At 41.2% G+C, this 20,786-nt stretch overlaps 1 protein-coding gene and 1 long non-coding RNA gene across 3 annotated transcripts in view; both read left to right on the top strand.

Moving 5' to 3' along the window:
• LOC311518029 overlaps positions 1-1,276 on the top strand; it is a 56,890-nt gene extending 55,614 nt beyond the window's left edge. For both annotated transcript variants that reach the window (XR_014710860.1, XR_014710861.1), the window contains exon 3: positions 938-1,276. This is a non-coding gene — a long non-coding RNA (uncharacterized lncRNA). The remainder of the gene's footprint in view (positions 1-937) is intronic.
• Positions 1,277-3,935: 2,659 nt separating this feature from the next.
• Positions 3,936-20,786, top strand: part of TDRP (testis development related protein) — a 37,997-nt gene continuing 21,146 nt past the window's right edge. Inside the window, exons 1-3 of the mRNA XM_084623440.1 lie at positions 3,936-4,036; positions 4,426-4,571; positions 18,461-18,520. Of these exons, the coding sequence (XP_084479566.1) occupies positions 4,458-4,571; positions 18,461-18,520 (174 nt within the window). The 5' untranslated portion in view covers positions 3,936-4,036; positions 4,426-4,457. The remainder of the gene's footprint in view (positions 4,037-4,425; positions 4,572-18,460; positions 18,521-20,786) is intronic.

The raw sequence follows: 20,786 nt of genomic DNA, 5'->3' as shown, positions 1-20,786 counted from the left end.
CTGTTAATAGATTTAGTTCTATGGGAGATGGGGATAAAAAAGAAAATAAATCAGACTTGGATGGAAAACCTATTATAACATGTAAGGCCCCAGTTCCACAAACACTTACGCATTTTAAACTTAACACATATGAATACCATTGAACTCAATGGAACTCCTCAGGTGCATTTTCCAGGTTGGGGCCTAAAACAGTATTGCTGCAGATTCTATGACAGAATGGTTAGAATGATGATACATCTAAGGTTTCAGTTCATGTTATTCAGACACTACTTTATGACACAAAATGTGATACAGCTATATTGAATTTGCAACCTTTGATTCAGTGTGGGATCAGAATCCACTGGCATTGAGGTAAACTAACTCCCCTTTTGTATGTACAGCATGTTGAGTAACAGGCCTTGGGGACTCAGCATTCCATCTTAAATATGCCCACTTTTCCTGATAGGCAGGTAGGAGTACATTGCAGCCCAAAGGGCCCTAAGCAAAACACTGTTATATGTACTTATAATTGGTTCAGAAGAGTAGAGCAAGTAGGCTACAGATATACTCACCTAGGCCTTGATGCTGCAAGCCCTTGTATGGTGCACAATAGGGAGTGCAACATTGTCACTCTCCATTGTGAGTAAATGTGCTGGGTATGTGTGATTGCATGTAAGGATAAGCAATTCATACAGTCTCAGATGGTATCAGTCAGCTTCCAAGAGCACCGTGACAGATCTGTAAACATCCATCCCTAATTCGTAATTCATGACAATGGAAAATGAGTGCCTGTATGGGAATTTCTATTGAAGAAAATACCAATCTATTTGAAAAAGACAATACAGAAACTGGCTGGGACAGACATGCAGACTAGTTTGTTAGTTATGGTATCTAAGCTTGATTGTTCAACATTTGAAAGGTGAATATTAATTTACATGAAGGGACTTTGTATCCACAGGGATCATCTCTTGGAGAAAGTAGTGGGTCCAAACCTTATTTCATGCAGATGTGCCTGGAGAAAAGAGAACCCTGTAACTTTCAAGGAGACGTACTGGAGGGTAAAGAGTTTCTGGAACCTACACCATCCTCTGAGCCTTGCTGAACAGGCGTAGATAGAGATGTTCTCTCCTAGAGAGGTGTGCTGCAAAAGGCTATGGCTGGTAGTACACAGAGGATTTAATCTTTTAGTGTCTCAGTTTCCCTATATGTAAAATAAGTATTAGAATAAATAATAATAATGATCCCACCTTCCCAGAATTCAGGGAAGACTGATGAGTCACCTAGATTCTCCCACATACTTGTCCCAAGGTTTAGTTAACATTTGTAAATTTTATAATTACTCAGATCTTTAAATTTAATTTTGATTTGAAATGTTAAGTAGATATTTTGGGTGAAATTTGAATGAATATCTAAAGGAAAAATTGTATTTACTGTTAAATGTTGTTATTACTGTTGAAGGAAAACTCACTGCTCTTTTGCTCAATGGCAAACTCCTGTTTCTGTCACTAAACTTTTCCATTAAACTTTAGCTCATGCTGTCGGGGAAAAAAGTTAAAGATATTCGTCTGCTTATTTTTTATCTATAAAATATTAAATATATCAAATCTGGTATTTCCAGGTTGAACATACAGAGAAATGCCATTGAGTTGAGTGTAAGATCTCACTTTGCTCAGCTAATTAGAAATTTGAGTATTTTCTGTCTTGGAAATCTTTATGGATGTTGAAGAACTAGTGGGATGAGTGGGAGGTAACTGCATGTGTGGGGACAGTGGGTGGAGTGCAGTCCCTGCATGGGTAAGGAGGCTACTTTGTGTAGAAGGTGATGTTTGTGGGGTGATTGGTGACTGTGTGGAGCAGGGAGGGCACTGTTAGGGATGCTGTGTGTGTGCAACGAGTGAGAGGTGATTGTGTGTAGAGCAGTGGTTTTCAAACTAGGGCCGCCGCTTGTTCAGGGAAAGCCCCTGGTGGGCTGGGCTGGTTTGTTTACCTGCCACGTCTGCAGGTTCGGCCGATCGCAGCTCCCACTGGCTGTGGTTCGCTAGTCCAGGCCAATGGGGGCTGCAGGAAGGGCGGCCAGCACATCCCTCGGCCCGCACCACTTCCTGCAGCCCCCATTGGCCTGGAGCGGTGAACCGCGGCCAGTGGGAGCTGCGATCAGCCGAACCTGCGGACGCGGCAGGTAAACAAACTGGCCCGGCCCGCCAGGGGCTTTCCCTGAACAAGTGGCGGCCCTAGTTTGAGAACCAATGGTGTAGAGTACTGTGGAAACTTGTTCTCGGGGTTGTCTGTGTGGGGGTATTGTATGGGTGGTGGGTGATCAGTGGGAAGTGACAGTGTACAGGTAAGGTTGGGGGGTAGAGTAGTGACTGTGTGGGTTGCTGTACGTGTATGTATGCAAGGCTGTGGGGGATACTGTCTGCATGTGAGGTACTGTCTATGGGAAGGTATTTGTGTGCAGTGGCATACTAATATAATAATAAAATGATACTGATATTTCATATAGTACTTTTCATCAATAGATCTCAAAGCACCTTACAAAGGAGGCAAGGGGAACTGACTGTGTAGCATGCTACATGTGGGGAACTGTGCTGAGTGCTGTCTCTGTGAATGGTTTGTAAGCGGTGCCATCTCTGTGTTTGGGAGGTAGTGATGGATGGGGTGCTGTGTGTGGAGGCTGTTGTGAGAAATTCTCTCTGTGTAGATTGCTTTGTGTGTGGAGTGCTATGAGAAGTTGGGGTGTGTTGTAGGGTGCTATGAAAGGGTGAAGTGCTCTCTGAGTGTAGGGTAGCCCAGAGGTCTTGTCTGTGTGGCGAGTAATGTGCAGTTGCTCTTTGTGGGGGGTGCTCTGTGTGGGTGTTGTGAAGGGATGGATTGGTGGGTGGGGTTGCTCTCTGTGTGGGTGGTGTGAGGGGTGCTGTGTAGCCTGCTCACTATGTGTAGTGCTCTGTATGGAGGTGCTGTGAAGGGGTGGCGTGCTGCTGCCTGTGTGTGGGCGGTCTATGTGGGATGCTGTCTGTGTCTGAGGTGATGTGAAGAGGTAGTGTGCTCTCTGTGCAGGGTGTTCTATGCATGGGGGTGCTGTAAAGGGCTGAGATCATAGAATCATAGAAGATTAGGGTTGGAAAAGACCTCAGGGGGTCATCTTGTCCAACCCCCTGCTCAAAGCAGGACCAACAGCAACTAAATCATCCCAGCCAGGACTTTGTCAAGCCGGGCCTTAAAAACCTCTAAGGATGGAGATTCCACCACCCCCCTAGATAACCCATTGCAGTGCTTCACCACTCTCCTAGTGAAATGGTTTCCCCTAATACTATGCTGTCTGGGCCAGGTGTTGTCTGTGTTGAGGCTGGTCTACCGGTGCTTTGAAGGGGTGGGATCCTGTCTGCAAGGGTGCTGTCAAGAGGTGAGGTGCTGCCTGTGTGGGGTTGGTCTGGGGGTGTTGTGAAAGGGTGGCTGGGGTGTTGTCTGTGTGTGGGTGCTGTGATGGGGTGGGGTGCTCTGTGTGGCATGCTCAGTATAGGATGCTATGAAGGGGAGAGGTACTGTCTGTGTGGTGGGGTGGTCTGAGGGATGTGAAGGGGTAAGATGCTGTCTGTCCAGGGCTCTGTCTGTAGGGGTGCTGGGAAAGAGTGAGGTACTGTTAAGGGCTGGGGTGCTGTCTGTTTGGGGGCGGTCTGAGGGTGCTGTGAAGGAGTGGGGTGCTCTGTGTGGGGGTGCTGTGAAGGATGGGGGTGCTGTCTGTGTGCACGGGATAGTGTGAAGGGACGGGAGGCTCTCTGTGCGTGGGGCACTGTGAAGAGGGGGCGTTGATATGTGGATGCTCTGGGGCAGCGAGCGCTCGGCGGCGAGCACGCAGAGGGCCGCCCCTCTCCCCCGGTAGGCCCCGGCGGGATGTGGGAGGCCGGACGGAGCCGCCCTGGTTGCCGTGGTGACCGGAAAGCCCGTGCTCCCCCCCGCCCTCCCTCCGCTCGCCGCCGCCGCCGCCGCCGCCACTCGCAAACATGGCAGCGGCCGCTCGGCGGCTCCGGGCCGCGGCTCTGGTGGGGGAAGGTCACAGGTGAGAAGGGGCCAGAGAGACAGCGGCATTTCCCTCCCCCGGCCACCGCCTTCCGGGCCTGTCAGCCCCGCGCTCGGACCGCTCAGCCGGCCGGGGGCGGGACCTTCCCGGCCGAGCTCCTCGCGGCCGCTGCGACCAGGGGACAGAGCGGCCGGCGGGAGGGGCCCGAGAAGGCGCAGCCCCCTGGGACGGAGCCGGGCACTGGCCCGGGTGGAGGGGGCCGCCTGGGCCGGCGGGGCGGGGATGCGGGCAGGAGAGGGGAGGGGGTTGGGGCTGGTATAGGGCCGGAGGGAGGGGAAGCTCTGCCCGCCCGCCCGGCAGCGAGTGCCCGACTGCGCTCGCAGGCGCGTCCGGGGCCGCGGAGTCACTCCCTTCCCCCCCTGTCCCAGGGCTGAGTGAGGCGGCACCCCCACGCCCCATCATGTGGAAACTCAACAAGAGCAGCAAAGTTCTCCTGGATGATTCTCCCGAGGAGGAAGAGACCCGGCTCCGAGACCCGCCGCCGCAGCCAGCAGCCAGCGCCGCCGCCGCGCAGGTAACCGGAGCGGGGACTCGGTTAATAACAAGAGTGCCCAGCATCGCGGCACCCCCGTGCGCTCTGTGGGACCCACTGCCCCCGCTCACTTGTCTGGACTCACTGGGTGGTGAGGCTTGGCGTGACTCGGGAACGACGGGGCATTTGTAGAGGGGGTATAAATTGCTGCTGTTTGTTGGGATTCTCGGATTCCCTCCTTAAAAACGGTCCTCTTGCGGTGCTGGGACCTGCCGCCCTTCATTCCCACGACTTGATACTACACAGGGTACTTTCTTTCTCCCACCCCCAAGCACAGGCACTGCGACTAGTCCATTGAACACAACAAACAAATGATCCCCAAAGGCATAATCCCCATTAAATATAAAAGGGGGGGATTTAGGTTATGGCTGGCCTGTTTTTATACTTAAAGAGAGGCAGCTGTTGCTATTATTAAAGTAGACACAATGTTGTTTGAAGACTTTTCCCTGTTAGATATCCCTCAGCACACAAAAGATTGCATAAATACTACAAAGATACATTTACAAGCTGGAGTAAAGGTTCTGTTTGGGTAAGGGAGAGGTATTAGTCAAATGTAAAACAGAACAACTAAAATAGTTACTGATTCCATTAGTAATTGTGAGTCTAATGGCTTACCACTATTATTAGTTTTGATAAATTCTTTTTTGCAAGTGCCTTGTAATTACAGCATTTGATTGAAGTTTAATTTTACTGGATGGGGTGTGCCAGCACAGGAGTATACCAAGCTAATCATTCAATAACTCTTGATGACTTACCATGGGTGTGTAGTTAGAAATTCTTTACCCAGTCTATGTTATATATTAGTACAGTAATTATAGAGAAGTCTGTAAATCAATATAAGCTATAATTGCTTGTTTGTTGAAATCAAAACAGCTTTGATGATTGTAGTAAAATATTCAATGTAGTGTAAAACATTTGTTTAGTTAACAAGGATTTCCTTTATTTAAACCTTTTATTATATGAGAATGAGAAAATGGATTGTCAGAGTATATAGCTAAGGCTGTTTTGGATGAATCTATTTTAATTGTAATGAACTATCTGGATAGAACATCACTCAAAACAAAGATGCTTTATTTTTACAACTCACTATTTAGGTAAGTGTCTTAAGGAGGATGTATAACATAAGGAAATAAGGTTGTACAACCAATTAGATTGAGTTGATATGGTTTAGGGCCTGATCATGCACCATTGAGATAAATGCATTTTGCCACTAATTTCTGTAGGAACAGGATCAAGCTTCTAACATACAGCTGTGGAGTTGCTTCTGCTATGAATTCTGCTTGAGAGTGATTCAGTCCTCACCCCCTAATAATGTCTACCTTCTCACTGCACAGCCTGGCTAATCATGCTGTACATAGCATAAATATTTAGCCCTGATCAGAGAGTTAGTTCAACAAGAACTAGGAGCCAGGATCTCTTCAATTATCAGTCTTGTGGCCCAGCCACTGGACCATATATTCAGATACTTGTTTGCATGCTTGTAAGTAAATGAGAGAGCTCAGTATTGTTTCTTGGCATAGACTTACTTTTCATAATGACAAAATAGCTCCCCTTAATGTGATCATTATTCCTTTTCCTTAAATGTACATTTTCTTTCTCTAATCTTCTACTTTCTTAAGAGAGAATCAATTTTTTCAGGTTGTGTTACAAGAACATTTCAATCTCACTTTGAATTTGTGATATATTGTCTTCCCCATGCATTAAAATCAGATATCTGTATTTTTATAAGTCAAGTCTAATAGGATTTTCAAAGGCTTCTGCATACAATTTACATAATTAGTGTTAAAACATTTATAACTATTATAGTTTCTTACTTTAAAAAATAATATGAAATAACATCTATATTGTTGTAAATAGAGCTGCTCAGAACATTTTAGACCAAATGAAATCTTGTAAAAATATGCTTTTTGTTGAAGCTGAAACATTTTTCAAATACGTATCTGTTTTGAAAAAGTATTTTGGAGAGGGAGCTCAAGCTCTCATCCTATAGCCTGGTGGTTAGGCCACTAGCTTGGGATGTGGGAGATGGGGATTCAGAGTTCTTATTCTGCTTGCTTCAGAGTGATCTGAAACTGCTTTGAATCATCCAGAGCAGGGTCTTGAATCTGGGTCTCCTACACTGCTGGTTAGTGCCCTAACTGCCATACTGTAGCAGCTAAGAGGTATGATCTCCTGTTTGCTTGGACGTACACACATTTTCTTTGCTAACCTCCTGATTACAGATGCAGGGAGTCTGGTGGGTGCAGTTAGATGGCTGGCCTAAGCCGTCTTCCATGCTGCCACAGTCATGCTGCAGTTTTATCCTGCTATCTTGAGCAGGGCTAGCATTGAATTGGGAATCAGAGCTTCTAGCTGCTGTGTAGACATACCCTTAACAGACACCAACCTAACCTTATCTTCTCAAGTCAAAAAGCTTAGGTTTTGATCAGAAAATGGATATTTTGACACCATTTTCATGAAAATGTTGAAAAGATTTTCATTCCAATGCAATTTCAAAAGTTTCCTAAAACAGAATCATCATCCTTGAGCTAACTGAAGATGGAAGTGCCTGCATAACAAAAGTGGGTTGGGTTGTTGACGCTGTTTAAAAACTTCCCCGAGAGTGAAAAGACAAACTCTGAAAGATTAATCAGACAATAAATTTGACTACATGTACTTTTTACTAGACAATTCTTCCTTAAATCACAAAAATGACTTTAATTATGTGTATAAACCCTTTTGCCCACAAAATGTACTTTGTTGGCTAAAGTAAGAATTAATACATGAGTAGATTTTAATACAACTAAAGAGCCCAAGTATTTAGTAAAATCTAATGTATTCTCCTTAACTTGCTCTTTCTACTATATTTTCAAAGAGCTCTTCAACTTTGCATGATGAGTATAAATTTACTTTGTAAGATACTCATTGTGATTCAAGTTGTAGTCAATTGTCTGTACTTGAAAATACGTTTCTTTTGTACTTTTGTAGGACTTAATGCGTTGGCATTCATATTGAGTAAGTGCTCATTGACTAAAGGTCTTATGTATGTTCTATACTATACTTTTAAAAATATTAATCAAATGAAACTTTAAGATGACAGTGATGTGTCAATATGATATGCAACTCTAATACATGAGATGTTGTTGACTGTTTTAGTAAGATAGTTGATTACATATTATCGGCGGGAGGGAGAATTGAACTAAATTTTCATTTTTAAATTAAAGGAAGAAAATAAAGACACAATGAAATACTGGATTTCCTCTTCCTTGACGTGTTCTCATTTGATCTTAATTTCTATTATATTCAAATAGAAAGAAATGCAGAGACATGTTTCATGTTACAGTTTAGACCTGTTCACTGAACATTTCAAAGCTGAGCTCTACAGAAATTTAGTTATCTTTTTAATTAATGTTTTTAAAAGTCTTTGGTACAGTTTTGACACAAGCTTTCATGTTAAATTAATAAAACTCACACAGGCCCTGAAGGAGTGGATAAGAAATTACTAAAGCTTTCAGATGTATATTAGTGAAATAAATCAAATAAGGGCAATGACATCAGTTTTTGATGTTAAGGATCAAAAAATAGTAAAGTTCCATGAACAGTTTGGCTAAGTTGATTGATTTGGAGAATGAGGTCTTTGTCTTTTTGCTTCAGAGAAGAGAGTCTGCTAACAGGCACATTCTGATTTAGACTGTAAGCCAGTCATATTTCTACTTTAATTTCATTCTTGGTTCTTCATTTAGAGATTTGGGGTACTCTACTAAAAGTCAGGAATGGACTAAAGTATTAGTATTTCAATTTTGTTTATAATTAAATCTAATTATTTTTGTTAAAAAGTGAAAGCAGTAAATGTTAATCCAACAAACTTCTCCCCTTCACTTTCCATTTCCTCAAATTATGTCGCTTTCAACATTACCTCATTCCTGTCTTTGCAATTCCATCCTGGGTCTCCTCCATTCAGCAAAACTTCTCTTGACAAGTTCTTCCTGGCCAAAATTGAAGTAGTCTATTCCATCCTTATCATTCTTGAACTCTACTGGTTTTGACTTTGTCAGATGTACACATTTTCTTGAAACATTATTTTTCCTTGGCTTTCATGACTGTCCTTTCATGGTTCTCCTCCTACTTCTCTGATCCCTCCTTCGGCAATTCTTTAAGTAAGTCCTCCTTCTTTCTCCAACTCTCCATAAAGGTCCCACAGAGCTCTTTTTCTGTCCCTTTCTCTCCTCCTTTTACACTGTCTTATTTGCTCACATTGTTTCTATTACCATCTTTACATTGATGACTTGTAGGTCAGGAGAAGAGAGGTAGATCAGTCTACTTCAGTCCAATCCTGCTTATTATTCTTTCTCTTTGAAATCACTGCAAAATAACTCTTTCTTTATCCCCAAACCTCTACTTCCTGCTTTCTCCCACAGTAGCCAACACCACTGTCCTTACTGTCACCTGTTGTATTTGACTTCTTCCTTTCTTTACACTGCACAGTTCGTCTATGTCCAAATCTTGTTGCTTCTTACTCAGTAACATCTCTAAAGTCTGCCTTTTTCTTTCTGCCCAGACAACAGAAACTTCTGCAGGCCCTTATCTCCCATCCTGATTACCGTAACCACCCCCCTCTATGGCCTCCCTAATGCCTACATTGCTCCCCTCTAGTCCATAAAAATCACAGCTATTGACAGTGAGGCCATATCTACACTACAAAGTTTTGCTGACACCAGTTATGTTGGCAGAGTTAGTGCTTGTGCACATTGCTTGTGCACAGGCATACTTGGCTCCTTTTGTTGGCATTGTGCATACCCACGAGGAGTGCTGTGTTGATGGAGTGTGTGGTGCACCATGGACAGGTATCCATGGACAGTCTTTTGAGTAGTTTTGGCAATGCATGGTGGGACAGAACTGAGTCACACAGGGGTGACTGGGAGCAACGGGTCAACTTCCTATAATGCAGTGTTCTTCATCCCATAATATCTCTGTCCCATAATTTTTGTGCCAATTTTCAAATTCCCACGAATCTGTGTAAGACTTGTCGCTGCCTGCTGTCTCTGGCAGAAGCATGTAGCCTGCACAGCTCTGCACTATTGTCATGAGCATTGCAAGCACAGGATTTATGCTTCTCTGGTATTTGCAGAGCTTCAAGAAGAACCGCAGGGAACATGGTGGCAGTTGTTGTTGTTCCTGGCAGTTGTTTTGCTGTGGGACATGGTGAGAATTATTTCAAGGTTATTGATGGTGTTCACTGAGCAGCTGCTTCTGGGCCCAAGAAACGAGCACTGACTTGTGGGATCTCATCATAGTGCAGGTTTGGGATGATGAGTAGTGGCTGTAGAACTTTCGGATGCGCAAGGCCACATTCCTGGATCAGTGTACTGAGCTCACCCCAGCTATCCAGTGCAGGGACACCAAACTGAGAGCTGCACTGCTGGTGGAGAAGTGAGTAGCGATCACACTAGGGAAACTTGCAATGCCAGATTACTACTGGTCCATGGAAAGTCATTTTGGAGCGGGCAAATCCACCGTGAGGGCCATTAATTGTCTCCTGCTACTCAGGACTGAGATTCTCAGCAGTGTGCAGGATGTAGTGGATGGCTTTGTATCTATGGGGTTCCTGAACTGTGGTGGAGCAGTTGATAGCATGCACATCCCTTTTTTGGCCCCAGAGCATCTTGCCACGGAGTACCTCAACAGAATGGGCTACTTTTTCATAGTTGTGCAGGTGTTGGTGGCTCACTGTGCATGTTTCACTGACATTAGTGTTGACTGGTGAGGAAATGTGCACGATGCTCACATCTTTAACAACACAGGCCTGTTCAAAAAGCTACAAGCAGGGACCTTCTTTCACAACCTGCGGATTACCACTGGCAATGTTTGAATGCCGATAGCGATCCTGCGGGGTCCAGCCTACCCCTCACTCTTCTGGCTCATGAAGCTGTACACCGTTCATTTCAACAGGACTGAGGAAAGATTCAACTACTGGTTCAGCAGGTGCAGAATGACAATTGAATGAGCTTTTGGTAGATTGAAAGGACACTGGTGTTGTTTACTCACCAGATTGGATCTCAGTGCGAGAAATATCCAATGATTATAGCTGCCTGTTGTGTCTTGCTTAATATCTGTGAAGCAAAGGGGGAAAAGTTGCTGCAGGGTTGGAGGGCAGAGGTGGAGTGGCTGTCGGCTGTGTTTGAACAGCCAGACACAAGGGCTATTAGAAGAACTTAGCACAGAGCTATACTCAGGGAGACTTTGAAGGAGAACTTTAAAAGAAAGCCACATTAATGTGCTGCAGTGTACTGTGCTCAACCTGGCTTAACAGTTTGGGGGCCTGTTGGGAATTGTTTGGTGCTAGATGCACATCTGTGCATATATCACTGACAGTGGATCTATTAATATTGGGGTGCTTGCTGTGTGTTTATGATGACTGCATTGTTTGGCATTAATCCTATGGGTTGTGAGTGTACAAGACCACTACTTTCACTGCAAGCAGACTTTATATACCATGTGTTGTAAACCAACAACAACGAATAACTTTCAAAACAAAAGAGTTTTATTTACTTACAAAAAACAGCTCCAAAAATACCTGAAGAACTTACAAGTAAACACATTTAAATTTAAAAAAATTGAACCTTAATTAATGAAAAGAGGAAGGAACACTGATGTCCACTATGGCTACACATACATCAACTGTGGTTCTCACGGATCAGTATATGCGAAGCTGTGGTTGTCCATTTTTCCCCAGGTGTGGAGTGGTAGGGGTAGGCATGCGGGTGCTGAAGCCATGTGGAATGCTGAGGTGGCATGTAGGGAGGTACTGTGCTGCAGTTCTTCACAGACTGCAATGGGAGTCGAGCCCAGGATTAGTGAACCTGAATGTCTACAAGAGTCTGCAGCATCTGAGTTTGCTGATGGAGAAGCTCCATTATGTCCCGGTGCATCTCACTCTCTTCCTCCTGTGCCCCACATCCCCCTTATCTGGGTCAGTCATTCCACTGGTGTGGATGGGGTACCCCTCAAGGCCGCAATGGCCACAGCTGGCTTCCCCTGCTTCATTACATTAAGTTCAAGGCCCCTCATAACTCTGCTTTTGTCTCTTGTCATGTCATTTAGTGTGCCACTTCTGCTCTGCTCCCAGGCATGCCAACTTTGTCAGCTTTTCACAAATATTTCAGTGTCTTCTTCCATACTGGCCTTTATGCATGGAATGCTCTATTAACAGATCCATAAAGCCACTATCCTCTTCTCCTTCAGTTCTCTCCTCAAGATTCACCTCCTCTATACTGCCCATAAGAAATCAGCTAATTAATGTCTTTCTATATGTTTGTACAGTGCATATTGTTTGGGACCTCTTGGTGCTATTGTAATACATATAAAATAATAACTTAGAGGAAGTAAATTAAAATACCCAATTTCTGAAAGAGAATTAAGCTTTTCCATCTAAGTTAAACTTTTAATCAATTGAGGATTCGGTAAAAGATGATCGTTTAAAATAAAAAATGAAGTTAGTAATGGAGTAAAAACCTTTTGCCAATAATTGCACACTCAAGTTACAGATTCACGTATGGAGACTAATTAAACAAAACTAGTGCATGAATTCTGCAGCAAATAAATAGTGTCTGATCTTCTCATCCTTACTTAGATAAAACTCCCAAAGAGTTCAGTGGGAGCTTTGCCTGAGAAAGGACTACAGTATTAGGTCTAGTATAGAAGTACAGTACAGATAGGCCTATGTTAACATCAAAATTGGTACTAAAAGCAACATACCAAACAAAACAGTGGATTTGATAATAAATCTTCAAAATAGTGTGTTCAGCTTCAGCATTTGAAAACTTCTTTTCAGATGCTAAACTGGCTCATGTTGCCAGAACTGATGGGGGAGAGCTTCTGAGTTTTCAGATGGAGTGTTTGTCTTGTCAGAATGCCTCTGGGCACTTATAAATATATGCGTCAAATGCTGTGTTCTTTCCAAATGGTGTGACTGCATTCTCAGCATTGGAGGGCTTATTTTCTGGATCAGGAGGCATGTAACAAATATGCACTTTACTGTGTGGGTGAGATGTCACCTTTTAGGTAGAGCGTGGCTAAAAAATTTTGATGGAACAGCGTTCCCTCAGAAAATGTTGTTTGGTAAAATCAAAATGTTTCAGAATTTCCATTCCACAAAATATTTTAATATTTTTACTTTTTATCTTGATTTGAAATGTCAGAACTTCCAGCATCATGCACATTCCTTTTTCTGACCAGCAATACTTTTAGTTTTGTATGGTTCAATGGTGTTCCTTTTTAAAAAACATCTATAATGAGAAAAGTCTAAATAACATGATCTTTTGATCCTAACTCCACTTGAGAAGGTTGAGGTGGCTTAGTATAGAGGTACACAAAATAATGGGAAGAATTAAAATATGTAATAAAAAGATCAGAGGGGTAGCCGTGTTAGTCTGGATCTGTAAAAGTGGCAAAGAGTCCTGTGGCTTCAATAGGTCTGTTAGTCTATAAGGTGCCACAGGACTCTTTGCCTCTTTTAATAAAAAGAAACTCCTCATATTGATGGAAAAAGTCTGTCAACTGAAATCACAATCAATTTTGGCATTCAGGTAGAACTTTCACAATATTTCACATAGAGTATTAAACCTATGGAATTAGTGCGCAAATAAGGGCATTTAAACAAATAGTTTAAAAGAATTTGAGACTTCTAGATGCTTTTGTTAAGAAAGAGTGAACCAAAAAACTCAGCAACCAAGCAGAAAAATGCAGAAGAGATATCCTTAAAGGAATTGTGTATGCCAATTCAGTAGTTCTCAACTTGTGGTCCATGAAGCATTTTCTGGTCACAACATGCTGGTCCTCTCTCTTCTTTGCATCTGCTAAACAGCATTTGAAAAGTTTAAAATACATTAAATACTTACTAAAGTTAATATTCTTGCATGTGGTAACGACAGTAAAGTACACAATTGTGAATGGGAAAGGAGGTGGTTCATGCAATCTGGAATGAAAGAGATGGTGGTCCATGAAACTCACTCTATTAAAATGTGGTCCACATATTAAAGAGTTTGTGAGCATCTGTGCTTGATCACCTTTTCCCCTCCAACAGTCTTTTGCTGTTTTTCCTCACAGTAAGGTCATAAAGCGATCCTTGAAGATGAAACACCAATCTCATTGTCAGCAATGAAACAATACCAGTAATGTGACGGTCTGGGGATTAGAAGATGTTTGTAGTTGTGTTGTCCAGTGCTGTGTTGTCCTGTGTATGTGCACACTGATGTATTGCATGAGTGGTGGAGGTGGAGAATGGAAATTGAAAATGCAGAAAATTATTATTTAAACTCATGGTCTAATAATACTTTCACATATCTATTGTCTTTCATCCAAAAATCTAGAACACTTCACAAAGGTAGACAAGTATTAATTCCATTTGATAGATGTAGAAAACTGAAATGCAGATATGTTGAGTGTCTTGCATAAGAACACACAGTAAGCAGGTGGAAGAGTCAGGAATTGAGCTCTTGTATCCTTACTCTGTCTTCTTTTCTAACTTCAAGCAAACAATGCTGCCTCCCATTCAAAGATGAAAACATGTAAGGCAAAAATGATGTGGAAACACAATGTAACTTAAGACAATGTGAATATGATCAGAAGTGGCAACAAACAGCTATACTGGGGCTCTGCTGCTTGAGCCTCAACTGCATCAGAGAATTTTTGCAAAAATTGTCCATCAGTGCTGACAGACGTTTTTGTAAAAATTCCATACAGTAAACAAGGTTTTCATAACTAGATCAAGGTAAGACTTCGATTACTGCTTTTCAGGCTGGTAGAGATCTAACTGTGATGACTTTCCATAGGCCAGTCTTCTGAACATAAATAGTCACATTTAAACATGGTTTTAAAACATGCTTATTACCCAGTTGCTTTACAGTAGTTTCTTTTAGGCTCTGTATGGACAGAAAAAAAAAAGTTGTTTTAATCTAGATATTTACCTGTGGAAAAAACACATTTGTGGGCAGAATAAAGCATGTTACAACATGTTTTATTCACAATTACAATTAAAGATGGTGTATTTTGGTAGTGTAGATACGTTTTAGGTTTTGATCATGAATAGCTTTGGGGGTGAAAAAGATTTTTTTTTTGTATAAGAAAACAATGGTTGACCCCCTAATGAGTATGTTGAATCTGCTCTTCCTCTGAAGTAATCTAGTTAATATTTTTCATCAGTGATAGTCATAGGTAAGTCTAAAATTGTATAGTCTGTCCAAATGGATTTTAGCTACTTTGCTGTGAAAATAGGCAAATGAATCTCACAAAATGAAGCCTAAAATCTTGGCAATCTTATCATTAGACCACCTGTTCTAGTTCCCATCCACTGGAGGCTAGCAGAAGGATCTTTGATTTATGACTTTTCAAAAGGCTGGCACCTTACAATGCAGCACCTTTAGTAATCAACATTGGATATACATCCAAATCATTGCATTGCACTTGAACATGTAGCCTTATGTCCTAGACGTAAAAGAGTTATGGCTGAGTAATATTGATACACACAGCCCTTCTAAATATCTTCTGAAAAGTGCAGATCTAGTTTTTCTAACATCTGTATGGAGAGTCATGTTACAGTGCTCATCTCCAACCCAAGTTAATTTTATTTCAGGAAGTTGTTGTAATATTAAATGAAATACATCACTAAAGCTTTTACAACGTCCGTTCTTTCTGTGTTCATTTAAACGCGATCACTCATCTTCTAATGTTGATTTGACCTCTTAGTTTCATGACTGTAAATATGTATACCTGCCTGCACTGTCCCTTTTTCCAGATATATTCATGCACAACAAACAAAATGGTGCATAATGTCAATGTCACTCAGTTACCTCTTGTTGCTTCCTTCGTACCTGAAGCTGTGTACATTTACCATTGCCTTTTGTCTTTGAAGCCAACTCTTAATCCAGACAAGAAGAAATTCTGCCTTAATAATATACTTAGCCCTCTGTATCTCTTTTGATACTGTACCAAAGCCACCTTGAACTCTAGTAAACTATCTACTACTTCGCAACAGCTCTTGTTGTCACTTCTTTGAAGAAGTTAATCAGGTGGCATGACCACCTCTTCTAAATCTGTTATGACGGTCTCTGATCGGCCTATATCGTTGTTTTACTGTTTGATCTGTAATCCATGACTCAGGAATCTTTCCAACTATAGAGGCTAATTTGCAGGCTTGTAGTTTCCTGGGTGATTTTCAGATCCCTTTTTCAATGCATATTTTCAGGCATGGAGGGAGGCTGGGAATATTCTTTGCTATTTTCCCTGAGAAATTAAATATGTCAAGTTTTTAACCTAGCCTACACTTGTAATCACCACAGTGTAGACATTTTAAAATTACAATGCCTAATTCCTTGATCAATTGTGGGGGAAATAATTAAGACAGGTGAGCAGGAGAGCAACAATTTACATTTAAAGGATTTATAGTAAAAGTGATCGTTACCCAAATCCGTTTTACAGATTATTTCTTTTTGCTATAAATTGTATACTTTGTTCATGCTTTTGATTTTTGACATCCAGACTTATAGTATGAGGTTGACGCACTGATTGGAAATAATTAATAATTTGCCATTTATGTAGTAGGGCAGCTCTTGTCCTGTATGCCCCCCCTTTTGGTACATTCTTTGTGTTTAACCAGGTTTCTCAGCTTAGATTTCTTATTAAAAGTGAATAATCAAAAGAGGCTAGTTTATTACTTAACCACAAGAGAAACTGAGGAAAAGTAGATCAACAGTATAATCTTTATACAAAAAAGTTTGTAGCTTATTGAGTTAATCCCTTGAGTACTTTATGGTTTGCAGTATGTTCAACAAAAGGACACTTGTGTTTCCTTGTGGAAACTTGTGTGTACTGACATTCTATTGCCAAACCTGGAAATTTGCTTTTAAGTTGTTGATCAGAGTTTACCAAATGCATGGAACATTAGCATTTAGTTACTTGTTCAGCAACAGAAGACTGTAGCCCTACGAGTTCAACATGTAAGTGAAAAGAAATAGTGTAATATTGTACATTATCCAAACCTAAATTACAATGAATAATTCTGAAATAATTTGAACATCAAAAATTATTATATAGGAAAAATTGGCATGGTAAAGGAAACTGAGCATGAAATATGCAGGTAGAGAAATTCTAGAATAAAACCTTTTTTTAAAAAAAAAAAAAAAAAAAAACCCTTCTAATCCCTTCCCACCTATAATAATAGGAGAAATAAATATATACTATTTATCAATCATAAAAGCATTTAGTAATGTGTGGTGCTGAAAGAAAAAAGCAGTGAACGTAGTTTCATTAATAGTAATAATTATCATCTTGAAATCACTGTGTTCAATATATATATTTATAAAGATATAAGAAGTGTGGAGGGAAATGTTTAACTGGCTTTTTCCTCTTCCTCTTGGTATGATGGACTGTGTTTACTGGCTGCCACCAACTGGTTCTTTGCTCTATAGACAATGAAAGAGGTTGCTGAAACTGGTAGCTCTGCTAACCAGATGCCAGGTGCTCTGTGGGTCCCCCATTTCCACCTTTTATTTTTTTCACTTTTCACCAAAATGAGTAGGTTTCTCCCCATTGATGCCTAGAACATTCTCAGAAATTTTGAATTGATTGGATGCAGCATTACATCTAAACGTCAAAAAAGAGATGTGCCATAAAGTAGAGTGTAAGGCCTTGTAAACTGGGCCAACTCTTTTAGAGCTGACAAAGGAGTGAGGTGAAAATGGGGGGACTTTATTTTTAATATAGCTCCTTTTCAAAGCCTCAACATTTTAAAAAAGAAAATTATTAACCATTTAATAATACTTAGAATTTGTATAACACTTTTTTCATCATTAAAGTACTGTAAAGTACTCTTTAATCCTTTCAACTCTCATCTGTAGTAGTAGTCTCCAATTTTAAAGATAAGCTCTGCATTTTGGTTAGCTAACTGATTTTCCAAAAGCCCCAGCAAGTAATTTTTTAGTTCTTTGTGATCCCAGGAGGTCCTGACATTGTCCTGTACTCTAACAACTAGGTCTGCTACTGTTGTGGAGATCTCCTGTAGAGATCACTATACTTATCTCCAAAATGCAGCTTTCTCTGGGATATAACAGCCAGTGTAATGGTTCCCGAAACACTACACCACATTTAGGGACAGGAACTGAAGTAGGAGAATATAGCCCATAGTGGGGAATTTGGGTAAGAAGAATAGAATTTGGGCAGGATGTTAAGGAAGACATGCATAGAGTCTCTAGTTAGCACAAGTGATTAGGATCATACTTTGTCTCATTCTGAAGACAGTACCTGTGGCAGCATGGTATACTTGTGGCCCAATAGGGTAATAGTTTTAGCTCTGAGTTGAAGAGAAATGTGCTACCACTTCCTGCAGTACTTTGGTTTTCCTTGGAAGCCTCCAGTCTATATAATGAGCAAGCTTGACCTGTTGAGCAGGCTTTATCTTGCTTAACTTGTGAGAACTAGTAAAATTACATCCAAGGAAAAAAATAGCTCTGTACATGAGATAGTAATGTATAAAACATGGTCATCGAAATGAGGCTTCAAATATAGATCAAAACAACATCAATAGAATGTTGAGGTAGAGATAATCCCTGGTGGAAGTTTTATTTCTTTACTTTTATATATTGTGACAGTTTGGCTATTTATAACTTTTGACACACAACGTGGCATTGATCTGAATGAGATTTTGTTTACATCTTTCATTTTTCATTAAGTTTTGTAAACATTTGAGTTGTATATCATATCTTCATAATAAGTTACCATTGAGATGAGCTGAGTAAAATAAAGACATCATGAATATTCTGAAACAAGTATTCCATATTGTTCAGCTATAACTGACTGTACTATTTCCTTCTCCCCCTTCTCCGCCTCCCCCCCCGAAGAATAAGGACCAGTTTCTTCATGATGAAGTTACGTCTTCTGTGTCACAACTTGCAACAAAGGTAAATATTTGTTCCTTCAGTAATTAAACTTGTTTCATGTTATGCATTTTTCTGTTAATGCATGTTAGGAAAATCCTTATTTCTTTTCTGCCCCCTGAGTTGAGCTTTTATTCGCTATGGCTTTGTACTAATTCTTTATTTATTTTTTTTAAGAAAAATATTTTTAACCTGTATTCAAGTCTTTTACTAATTTTTTCTCCAGTGTTGGAGTACTATTAAAATAAAATAAAAAAAGCAAGGAACCAAAGGAATAACTGAAGTAGAGGGCTAAGAAAATTTTCAAAGGGTACGTATAACAAGCTATAAAAGATAAAAAGTAAAATGGATGTTTCTTAACTATAGTATAGGTACTGTTTTCCAAGTTTGACTCTCCCTCTGACCACAAGTGGTTTGGGACTCTGTTTTTCATCTTAAGCAAAAGCAAATTAAACCAATTTCTGCAGCCAGTAAAATGTATGTCTTTAAACCTCCCCAGAACATACGCTCTTAAAAATGCATGAGTTGAAGGTTAAAGGATCAGAAGTTGAACTTAATTATTGCAAGTAAGAACTTGTTTTGAAATTCCAAATGAATTGAGCAAAGTGATTGAACTATAGTTTAATTGGTGTAAAAGGATACTTTCTATTAATAATGTATGAAAGTCACTTCTTTGCCTCATCTTTGTTAGATCAGTGGTTTTCAAACCGTGGGTTGCAACCCAAAACTGGGTTGCAGAATGGAAGGGACTGGGTCACAGTGGCTTTGCTCAGCACTGCCGACCGGGCCATTAAAAGTCCCGTCAGTGGTGCTACCTGGCTAAGGAAGGCTTGTCCCTACCTGTTCTGATACTGCGCTCTACCCTAGAAGCAGCCAGCAGCAGGTCCAGCTCCGCAATGGGAGCTGTGGGGGATGGTGCCTGAGGGCGGGAGTCACGCGGAGCCACTTGTGTACCTCCGCCTAGGAGCTGGACCTGCTACTGTGCTTCTGGGGCATAGCGCAGTCTGCAGTGCCAGGACAGACAAGACCCCTGCCTCTGCACCCCCACTGCGCTGCTGACCAGGAGCTGGCAGAGGTAAGCCCACACCCCAACTCCGTGCCTCCGCCCCAGCCCTGAGCCCCCCCAAACCTGGAGCCCCTTCCTGCACCCCAAACCCCTCATCCCCAGCCACACCCCAGAGCCTACACCCCCAGTCTGGAGCCCTGACCCCCTCCCACACCCCAAACCCCTCATCGCCAGCTCTGTTGGGTCGTGGGCATCAACAATTTTCTTCAACTGGGTCGCAAGAAAAAAATGGTTTTTACTGAAATTATAAGTTCAAAATGTACTATAATTTTCCTGTTTTTTTTTAACTTCATATAAAATATGGTACTAGAAAAAACTGACTCCTTGTATCACAGATAAGTTTTAATGGATTTCAGGCCAGATATTGGAAATTCAAAACAATGAAAAATAATTCTTTAAAATTGTTTCTATTTTGGGACTTTTTATAGACTTTCTTAATCATTTGTAAAGACTTGTAACCCTTGTTTTGGTTTCAGGGAAACATTTCACCAGCTAAATCAGTGAGCTGTCATTATCATACAAACTTTGTTAAACCGATACATTAGAGAAATCTTTTGGCAACCCTGCCTTTTCCCTTAACTGCCTTTTTCTCCAACTGTTCGTGTCTGCAGAATCATTTCAGTTCTTTATTTGGGTAATCTAAACTTTTTTAAAATGTGATGCAGTGAGGTTCTTTGGAATATTTAATCTTTGATAAAGAGTTAAAGAATTACGCATGTTGGGAGGCCATTCATGTACTTCATGGCTATAGCGGAATCCCTGTACTGAATCAATATAACTAAGGACAGTAAAGCACAGCTGGAAGTTTTGTGTGGTTGGAGAGGGAATTTCGTGATTCCCACTGTGACTAACAGACCAGTTTTGGAAAAAATGGAGTGGACTGGTTTGTGGGGAAGTAAGTAAGTCACTTTTTACCATGTGTATTGGAAATTGCAGCACATTCAGGTCAGCTCCAGCCCACTCAAACCACAGAGTAGAGCGGCCTTTTGTCAGCAGCTGAGTCCAGAAACAATGTTTTTCTTGTCTTTTGGTATCTGGGGGCAAGCTCCAGATTGGATAAGAGATTTATTTTACATTATATCCTCCCTGCAATAAAGCCTAATGTATTTATTATAGACAGTGGAGTTAGCAACACTTGTAGTTAAGGTTGCCTGACACCTTCCATTATAAGACCCTGTTTTCAGTTGCTTATAACTTTGCCAAACTTCAACCATTTGGAGCAAA

Source organism: Lepidochelys olivacea (genome assembly GCF_965140295.1).
Source record: "Lepidochelys olivacea isolate rLepOli2 genome assembly, chromosome: 3".
In the NCBI taxonomy this organism is placed as follows: Eukaryota; Metazoa; Chordata; order Testudines; family Cheloniidae; genus Lepidochelys; species Lepidochelys olivacea.
Note: the sequence above shows the minus strand (reverse complement) of the source record. Positions and strands in the feature narration are given on the sequence as shown.